At 52.0% G+C, this 10,518-nt stretch overlaps 1 protein-coding gene across 1 annotated transcript in view; it reads left to right on the forward strand.

Moving 5' to 3' along the window:
• The window catches only part of LOC107124565 (apolipoprotein A-IV-like), a 4,847-nt gene extending 1,584 nt beyond the window's left edge, over positions 1-3,263 (forward strand). The window contains exon 3 of the mRNA XM_015428052.1: positions 2,063-3,263. Within this exon, the coding sequence (XP_015283538.1) occupies positions 2,063-2,990 (928 nt within the window). The 3' untranslated portion in view covers positions 2,991-3,263. The remainder of the gene's footprint in view (positions 1-2,062) is intronic.
• Positions 3,264-10,518: the final 7,255 nt, after the last annotated feature.

Consider the following 10,518-nt stretch of genomic DNA (forward strand, 5'->3'; position numbering starts at 1 on the left):
TCACCCATGCCCCCCCCCCCCCCGGAGGTTGCAACCTCCCACTTACCGATAACCGGCCATACTTAGTTACCTCAATGGGCCGGATTCTCCCTACGGCAAGCATGACTATTGATTTTATATGTTTTAATGTGTTTTAAATTTTATTGTATTTATCAAAATGTTGTGACCCGCCCTGAGCCCATTTACGGGGTGGGCAGGATATAAATGCAATAAATAAATAAATGATTCAAGGTGGGAGAAGTTGTTATGGGCCTGAGTCCTCTTCCTTAGGTGCCCAAAGGGTCACACGTAGCTTGCCACTGGAGTATGTATGCACATGTTTGCATAAGGGCATGAGGAGAAGGTGTGTGTGTGTGCATGAACCTGTGTCGAGGGTTAGTTGTTTCCTGTCATGAAATCTCCTCTCCTGGTCCCTCTGGAGCTCAAGTGGTGCTGCTGAGAAAGCTGGGAGCTGCAGCTCATGTGCACCTTTCTTGGTTGATTCAAATGTGTATACCCCGTCTTTCCCTGTGTCTCCTACAAAATACCTCCCCCCCCCCAAAGATGTGTGTGGCCTAAACCCCATTTGCAGCCACAGCCAACAGACGGGCCTTGTAGCACCTCCTAGAGCTTTCGAGTGGTGGCCCCACAGGATCCGGTGGCTTCATCCCGGCTTCTTTCGGGAGGCCTGCTGCCCATGGCATTGAGCCTCCCCTCCAAGCTCCAGTCAAAGTTCAGAAATGGCCCCCCGGACACTCCTGACCACCGCCCCCCCAAAAAAAACACAGGGGAGGAAAGAGATGCACTTTATTGGGGTTTGGCTCAGGCTGAAAGTCCACTGCCGTGATATGGGCTACGTCTGCTGTGAAGGAATGGACTTGCAAAGCCCCCCCCCCCCCTTTCTTTGGGTTGGGACCCAGGAGGAAGTCAGAAGAACCCCACAGCTGTCCCAGGTCCCTGTTTGGCACTGCCGCCATCCCTTACTCCACGGAGGTGCCAAGAACCAACTGGGTAACCCCCACAGCCACCAGTGACCCTGGGAGTATCTCCTGCTCCTCGGAACGGTACCTCTTGCACTTTGTACCTGTGTTGCTGCTACGAGTCCCCACTCAGCTGTTGCACCTCCTGCTTTGTGGCTACAAGCCCACACTGGGGCAGTCTATTGCAACGCAGTCCTCCCAGTGTTGAGATATTGCGCTCCAGGGACGGGGAGCTTAACCCCTGCCCCTCCCCGTGAATCCCACTTCAGACAGCAAGACTGAATAAGTGTGGTGTGCTGACAGAGATCAGATTTAGAGCATTCAAAATACAATAATAAATGAATGAAAAGAATATCGTGCAGGCTAAACAAGGGTAGAGCGGATGGGGGTGGCTCCCGCCCCTCCTCCAGCACAGCAGTCTTTCCCATTGGGACCCATCCAAGCCACTTCCACGACTAGTAGTCCCGAGTCTCTGGGTGTTGGGAGAGAAGGAACGACCCACCTTCCGCCAGCGGGTGAAGACTTTTTGCCTTTAGTCTGGCGTTCCCTCAATGAGCCCTCCTTCCCGCCTTATGTTGTAATTGCCGTCTCCGTGTCTGTATCTTAGTGTTGGCTTTATGGTGTGTTTGGTATATTTATAATGATAATTATTTGTTTTGGCAGCCACCTTTGGGTGGCCCTGATGGGGCAGAATGGTGGGATGCAACTGTTTTTTTAAATATATAAAGTTTTATTAGTTTATATATAGAAAGGGGGGAAGGGAAAAGAAGGGAAAAGAATTTTTGTTGTTCAGAATACAGAGTTATATATAAAAGCCAATTTGACATTCTGCATGTGAATCTTCTCATAAAAGTTTCACAACTATTATATCCATCTTTCTTAATGTTCTTCATTTAGTCTTAGTTTCTCAGTACTTATGCTTTAACCAGTCATAGAACACCCTCCATGGTCCCGTAAATTCTTCTTCCATTTTTCCTTTTAGTATATTTGTCAATCTGTCCATTTCAGCACATTCCATAACCTTCGTTATCAATGCATCGAGCTTGCTGCAACCGTTGTTGCCCAAATCCCTGACTTCTCCCTGCTCCCCCTTTTGATTGCAGGACCCTCTTCCAGGACAACGTCCAGACAGTCAGCATGTACACCGGGGACCTGAAGAAGCAGCTGATTCCCTTCGCCACAGAGCTGCACGCGCGGCTGACGGAGGAATCCCGGAAGCTGAAGGAGCAGATCCAACAGGAGATGGAGCAGCTCCAAGCCCGGATGTCCCCCTTTGCCGATGACGTCCACCAGCAGATCAGCAAGAACATCCAGGAGCTGCAGACCAAGCTGGCCCCTTATGCGGAGGAGCTGGGTGTGCAGGTGGAGAAGAGCACCGCAGACCTGCGCCAGCAGATGGTCCTCCTGAGGCAGAATGTGCAGGCCAAGCTCGAAGAGAACATTGGCAGCCTCCAGAGCTCCCTCACCCCGTACGCCGACGAGCTGCAGCAGCAGATCAACCAGAAGGTGGAGGACACCAAGAGGCAACTGGCCCCCTATGCCGACGAGATCAAGGCCAAGGTGGACGAGAGTGTGGAAGAGCTGCGCAAGAGCTTGAGCCCCTACGCCCAGGAGATGCAAGAGCAGCTGACCCGCCAGCTGGAGGGGCTCTCCTTCCAGATGAAGAAGAGTGTCGAGGACCTGCGCTCCCAGCTCTCGGAACAAACTGAGCAGCTGCGCCTGAAGCTCAGCCCGTATGCCCAGGAGCTGCAGCAGAAGCTGGAGGAGGGCGGGGCGGACCTGCGGGAGTCCCTGGCCCTCTACGCCCAAGGCCTGGACGGCAAGGTCGGCCAGCAGGTGGAAGAGTTCCGCCAGGCCGTGATGCTCCAAGGGCAGAACTTGAACAGGCAGCTGGTGCAGAAAATGGAGGAGATGCGGCAGAAGCTGGAGCCGCACACTGACACTGTGGGAGACCACCTCGTCTTCCTGGAGAAGGATGTGAGGGACAGGTTCAGCTCCTTCTTCGACAGCCTGAGGCAGCTCGGAAACTAAGAGGGGCCCTTTCTGCTTCCGACACAACCCGTCACAGCCCAACATCCCTTATTTCCGGCTCCAGAGCAGCGTTCCTAGATAACGTCTTCTTTGCTTCCCACCCTCTCCAAGGACAGGAATGAGAAGCCAGCAGGATTCAGAACTGTGTGGCTGAGCATTAAGGGGGCCCTTTGTCCCAAATGTAGGCGAGGGGCACCTCCCCCTCCTCTCGGTGCGGCCCGTTCCCATGCAGAGTCAGAGATGTGGATGAAATAAAGGAGCCCCTTTGCAATGAGCCCCCATGACGCTGCCTCTTTGGTTTATTGGGAGACTCGCTGGTGCCTGTGCCAGAAGGACGCTTGCTTTTATTTAAATGTTGATGCCCTGCCTTTCTCCGTGACTCAAGGTGGTTTACAAATGCAATTTAAAACATACAATAACCCACCCCCCAAACAACACCCTCCCCTCTAAAAGCCTTCTCCCCACACATTAAGAAAAGCCCTCTCCCCAAAAGCCTCGCAGAGCCTCCTAGACGCCTCTGCAGATTTTGCCTCCCAAGCCCTCCCCCACCCGCAGGAGACTCATTGTATAGGACGGGAGCTATGATGGGAAGAGCCTGGGCTGGGGCAGACGCCCCGGGGGTGGGGCGGCATCCTAAACAGGGCAACAGCAAGCAGGTCACGCCTGGGGGACTGTGGCCGGTGGTGTCAGGGCACACATGGGAAGAGATGGAATTCTTTTGAAGGGATTTCTTTGGGGGGGAGGGAGGGAATTTGATCACAGTCTGAAGGTTTCTTATTGAGGGGGGCCCTCAGATGAACAATGGAGTGGGGGCGGGGGTGGTTATCACGAATCAGACCTTTCTTGCAAGGAAAACAAAAAGGATTTAAATGCACAGTTTTTTTTTTTAAATCTGAGACGGTGAGGTTGCGGCTTGCCTCTGTGTGATGCCCAGGAACGGTCAAGAGCACTCTGCTTTTTGGGGGGGGGGATGAACAACAAAGAGTCGTCTCCGATGGAGAGCCCATTCCCTGAGCGAAATGAAAGTTTACACAGAGAAGAACAGACCCTTGGAGGTGAAGTGAACTGTGTTTTTGGCCGAAGGGGCTGGGAGTCCTGGGCGTAAAAGTGCACAAAGCCCTTGACAACTGCTGTGGCTTTTCCCAGCCGTCTTTCCTGCCTGTTGTGCCCAGGCGGACCTCTGAAGCGGATCCAGAAACATTCAGCCTGAATGGGTTGTTTTTAAACTCAGATACTTTGTCTACTTACAACCAGTGTTCCCTCTAAGCTGAGTTAGTGTGAGTTAGCTCACAGTCTTTTTAGCCTCCGGCTCACACATTTTTGTCTTAGCTCAGGAAGGGATGGCTCCAGAGCAAGCTAATTTATGCAGTAGCCAAATCACTTGCTCACAACTTTAATGCCAGTAGCTCACAAAGTAGAATTTTTGCTCACAAGACTCCACAGCTTAGAGGGAGCATTGTTTACAACGAACACCTTTCTCAATTAACTAAGACGCTTGTTAAGCTACACACACACAGCCCTGCCTCCAAGTCGCTAATGGTGGATTCTTCTCAGGACCCCTGGTGGATGAGCATGAGGGTAGAAAATCCAGCAGAGGAAATGGTAGGCGGGTCGGGTGGGTGGAGCATCACCAAGTGGGGAGGGGCTTGTGAACCAACTGCCACTGTTTTTTTTAAAAAAAACAGGGATTTCCCTGTTCAAAAGAAGAAGTCTGGTTCCTTGCACTCCTTTAAAAGCCTCCACTTGGGTAGCCCAAACTAGCACCGCAAGCTGCTTGATGAACCCGTTGGTGTGCCCTGACCACAGGCCAGGTTCAAATCATTGGGGGGTATAAGGATCCTGGGGGCCCCTCATCCTTTTTTTTGGGGGGGGGGAGGAGGGGACAATCCTATAGCTGAAGCTAAGAGCCGTCTTATACGGAAGAAAAGGGAGCAAGAAGACTGTGGAGGAAAATGAGGTCTTCATAGATAACAGAGTCATGGCTGAATGCACGCGAGGATTAAATGTTTGCTACACAAGTAAAGCTTTAAAGCGCCGTGTGATGCACAGTGAGAGTGATCTGCTTGCAAACTGGAGGCCTGACTTACTAGCCCAGGAGCTAAACGCCCTCCAGGGCCTGCCTGAGAGATCCCCAGCAGCAGTTTGTGCTTCGCAAACTTTATCTCCGTGAACCTGCTAGTAGACAAGGTCTTTCCAACAGAAACACCCCCCCCCCCCAATGTGGAGATCTCCTGCCACAACAACTGTTGTTCTCCAGACGACTGAGATCGGTCCCCCTGGAGAAAATGGAAGCTTCTAAGGGTGGGCTCCAGTGTTCCCTCTAAGCTGAGTTGCTGTGAGCGCCGAAGAATAGATTCTTTTGAACTATGGTGCTGGAGAAGACTCTTGAGAGTCCCTTGGACTGCAAGGAGATCAAATCAGTCAATCCTAAAAGAAATCAACCCTGACTGTTCCCTGGAAGGCCAGACAGTGAAACTGAAGCTCAAATACTTTGGCCACCCAATGAGAAGGGAGCACTCACTGGAGAAGACCCTGATGCTGGGAAAGACTGAAGGTCAAAGAAGATGGGGACGGCAAAGGATGAGATGGTTGGACAGTGTCATCGATGCAACGAACATGAAACTGAGCAAACTTCAGAGGACGGCGGAAGACAGGAGGGCCTGGTGTGATGTGGTCCATGGGGTCACGAAGAGTCGGACTCGACTGTGCGACTGAACAACAACAACAACAAGCTCAGAGGTTTTTTAGCCTCCAGCTCTCAGATTTTTGTCTTCGCTCAGGAAGGAGGGGCTCCAGAGCAAACGGATTCATTCAGCAGCCAAATCACGTGCTCCCAACTTTAATGCCAGGCGCTCACCACGGGGAAGTTTTGCTCACAACAAGACTCCGCAGCTCAGAGGGAGGATTGGGCTGGGCTCCCTGCCGAGGTCCCTCCCCTCCCCAAGCCCCGCCCTCCTCAGGGTCCACCCCAGGGTGAGTCTCCAGGCGTTTCCCAAGCCAGGGCCGGCCACCCTAACTGTGAACCCCGAGACGCCCTGCGGGACCCACTGAGCAGCAAGCGCCTGGTAGGGAGTCGTAGGATAGGACGACCGTCACGTGGCAGGAAGAGGTGGCCGTCTCTGAACCTGCCCGTGCTGAAGAGGATGCCCCTGCTCTGTGTGCGGTGGGTGGGTCGGGGGGGGGGCTTGACTCTCCACTCCCGGCAGGCCCTCCTTCCAAAAAGGGCTTCTAGGGATTTGGGGGGAGCTGCTGCCTGCCACCCATAGGCTGTGCTTCCTCCTCGAAGACGGAGGGGGTGGGGCTGCAGAGGTCCTGGAGAAGGTCCTGGGATGGATGAAGGCCAATGAGCTGAAGCAATCTGTAATTTCTACCCATTAGATCTAGTCTCGCTCCAGATTGCAAGACTAGATCGAATGGGTGGACATTACAAGGGAGTCGTTACCGGCTAAATCTCAGGAGAAACTTCCCGACTGTGAGAGTGGTTGAGCAGTGGAACAGACTGCCTCGGGAGGTGGTGGAGGCTCCTTCGCTGGACGTTTTCAAGCGGAGGCTGGACGACCCTTTCAGGTACGTTGTAGGGCCATCTTTCGGCTGTGCTCCTGCAGAGTGCGGGGGGTTGGACTAGATGACCTGCAAGGGCCCTTCCAACTCTAACATTCTATGATAAGACATGGGCACTGCTGGTCAACAGCAAAGCTGCTGGGGCACTCCTGTGTCAGCCTGTCACAGAGGAGGCTGGTGTCGTCCCCCCACCCCGGAAGGCATAGGCTAGGGGTGCTACTCGGTCCTGGCCTATGGCTGGAGGCTCACTTCTCTTCCATGCTACATAGCGCTTCCCCCTCCCCCCCCCAGCTTTGCCTGATACGCCAGCAATGGCCATTCCTCTAACAGCATTGCCTGTGTTGAGCCACACTCTGACCACATCCGAGTTTGATCGCTGTAACATGCACAGTGGGGGGGGGGGCTGGCTTTGAAAACCGCCCCCAAATACAGCAGCTCTGCTGTTCTCAAGGGCTTGACACAGAAATCACATATCTCCTCTGCTGAAGGATCTGCATAGGCCACCCGTCTGCTTCTGGGCACGATTCAAAGTGCTGGTTCTTATCTTGAAGGGATGGGAATGCCTCAAGACTGTTACCATATATGGAACAAGAGAGGCCAGATGTTCAAGCTGGATTCAGAAAGAGGAGAGGCACTGGAGATCATATTGCAAATTTACGTTGGTTATTGGAGCATAGCCCAGCCTAGCCCAATCTCATCCGATCTCAGAAGCTAAGCGAGGTCGCCCCTGGCCAGTATTTGGACAGCAGACCACCAAGGAATACTAGGGTCCGTGATGAGGAGGCAGGCTGTGAAGAAACGCATGGTCTCCTGGAGGGTTGGCAAGCAGCAAAAGCCTTCCCTGTGCATTTTACCAGTTTCCTCTCTAGTCTACAAATGCTAATGACTCTAGCGGAAAAGACAATGGGATGGTTAAGTCTTCCCCCTTCTCCCTCCTTCCCCAACCAAGCAAGAGAGTTTGGAGGGCTTTAAGCTAGACCAGCCCCAGATACAATCTCCAGGAATGGGCTGGAGGAAGTGCTTCTTTGACCTGGCAGGACCTGGTCAAGGAGGCGGAGACAGAGAATTAATAAACGTTCCTTGTCAGAGGAAGATGGTCTCTCTTTTCTTTGGGGTGCTGAACAGACCTCTTGTTTGAGGCTGGGAGCAGGCAGCCGTTTTGGACCAGAGAGCTGGGAGAATGCCTCAAGGTAATGGCAGATCTTTAGAGAACTGGAGCGCCTAAGATAAAGCCTGTTCCACATTTTACCATCAGATAGGGCACATACAGCTGAGAGTGACAGAAGAGGATTTACATGTTACCAATTATTTTTTGTTCTTACTTCAATCTGGTGCCATGCTAAAATACGCTTGTAAACATTTTCTTTTTAATAAGTGTTTTAAACTGTTGATGCAAGGACTGGTTCTCTGTACTACACAGGCCCCCACTATTTTGGACACGATCTTTTATAAGGAAGCTCCAGGAAGGGGGGAGGCAAGCGGTTGGCAACTGGCTATTCCCCCAAGGGTACACAAAGCATTAAACCTTCCCTGTGGTATTCAGGCGCTGGGCTAGTGGGAGATGTTGAGGCAAGGCCTCTGAGCTTGGATGGGGAGCTGAGGGTCCTGATCCGTTCAGTGGGAAATCCCTATATTGAAAAGGTGGTGGTGGTGGGCTAATCATGAGCAATGGTCCCTCTAAGCTGTGGAGTCTTGTGTGCAAAAACTCTACTTTGTGAGCTCCTGGCATTAAAGTTGTGAGCGAGCAATTTGGCTACTGCATAAAGTAGTTTGCTCTGGACCGGAGCCCTCCTTCCTGAGCGAAGACAAAAATGTGTGAGCTGGAAGCTAAAAAGAAGAAGAGGAGATTGGATTTATACCCCGCCCTTCACTTGGAGTCTCAGAGCGGCTTACCAGCTCCTTTCCCTTCCCCTCCCCACAACAGACACCCTGTGAGGCGGGTGGGGCTGAGAGAGCTCTGACAGAAACTGCTCTTTTCCAAGGACAGCTGTGCCAGAGCTTGTGACTGACCCAAGGTCACATCAGCAGGTGCAAGTGGAGGAGTGGGGAATCAAACCCGGTTCTCCCAGATTAGAGTCCGCACACTTAACCACTACACCAAACTGGCTAGACTGTGAGCTAGCTCACACTAACTCAGCTTAGAGGGAACACTGTTCATGAGTACAGAAAAAGCCCCTCCAGGGAGTTGGGCACCCCCAAGGAGGGCAGGGTGGAATGGGACTTACAGGCCAGAGTAGGCACATTCTGCCACACAGGCAATGGCAAAACCACCTCTGAAGTCTCTTTCCTTGAAAACCCCAGGGGTCGCCATAAATCAGCTGTGACTTGAGAGCACCCCCCCCCCCCGAACTGGAGCATATGATAGAAATTTAGAAGAAAATCCGCTCATATTTCCTAGAGTATAGCAAAGCTTTTGACTGTGTGGATCATGAAAAGCTATGGTTGGCTTTAAAGGAAATTGTTGTGCCACAACATCTGATTGTTTGGATGCACAACCTGTAACCTGGACAAGAGGCTACTTAGGACAGAATATGGAGAAACAGGAGGGTTTTCAACTGGCAAATGTGTCAGACAGGGATGTATTTTATCTCCCTGTCTCTTCAGTCTACATGCAGAACACATCATAAGGAAAACTGGATTAAATTTAGATTAAGGTGGAATGAAAATTGGAGGGAGGAACATTAACAGTCTGAGATATGCAGATGAAACCACATTACTGGCAGAAAATAGTGAAGACGTTTGAAACGACTATTGATGAAGGTTCAAGCAGAAAGTGCCAAATCAGGATTACAAAACTGAACATCAAGAAGACAAAAGTAATGACTACTGGGGAATTACCAAACTTCAAGGTTGACAATGAAGACACGGAAATTGTTCAAGACTTTATATACCTTGGTTCTATATACACCAAAAGGGAGACTGCAAGCAAGAAATCAGAAGGAGATGGTAACTGGGAATGGCAGCCATGAAGGAGCTGGAAAAAAACTTCTTAAGTGTAAGGATGTGTCGCTGGCGACCAAGATCAAGGTAACGCATGCCACAGTATTCCCCACCACTATGTATGGGCGTGAAAATTGGACAATGAAGCTGACAGGGAGAAAGTTGATTCATTTGAAAAGTGGTGCTGGAGGAGAGTTTTATGGACTGCCAAAAAGACAAATAAGAAGGTTCTAGGGGCCGCGGTGGCTCAGAAGTTAAGATGCTGAGCTGCAGACCGGAAGGTCTGTAATTCGGCAGTTCTAGACCTGAGTGCCACGTGAGGGAGTGCGCTCCCATCTCTGGCCCCAGCTCCTGCCAACCTAGCAGTTTGAAAGCAAGAAATTGCAATGCACCTCAGCGTCTAGTCATGCCAGCCACATGACCACGGAGGAGTCTTCAGACAGCGCTGGCTTGGAAACGGAGATGAGCACCGCACCCTAGTGTCAAATTCGACTGGCTTTCAAGCAAGGGAAACCTTTTAAATAGGTGCCGCTTTGGTGGGAAGGTAACAGCATCCCGTGCGCCTCAGCATCTAGTCATGCCAGCCACATGACCACGGAAACGTCTTCGGACAGCGCTGGCTCTTCGGCTTGGAAATGGCACTGTATCCCTAGAGTCAGATTTGACTGGCTTTCGAGCAAGGGAAACCTTTACCTTTAGACCAAATCAAGCCTGAACTCTCTCTAGCAGCTAGAATTAATTTCACTTTATTGCAGAAACTGGATGTCTCATGCTTTTTATTCCTCCATTAGGGGTGTTCCCCCAACGGGGGGCGGAGAGCCCCTGAGGCCCGGCGAGCCCCCACGGCAGAGAAGAGGCTGGCGCCCGAGTGTGCCGGGGCCCCCCCACACCGGAAGTGCCCCCCTCCCGAAAGGAGCTGGATGAGGGAACTACCAGGCGGCAGACTCTCCTCGTGGGACCTTCGCCCGGGGGGGGGGAGAGGGGGGGGCTGCCTGCCCGGAGTCCTTCCTCCCTCCCCCCCCCCGTG

This window comes from Gekko japonicus, unplaced genomic scaffold (assembly GCF_001447785.1).
Source record: "Gekko japonicus isolate JY-2015 unplaced genomic scaffold, Gekko_japonicus_V1.1 scaffold1031, whole genome shotgun sequence".
Classification (NCBI taxonomy): domain Eukaryota; kingdom Metazoa; phylum Chordata; class Lepidosauria; order Squamata; family Gekkonidae; genus Gekko; species Gekko japonicus.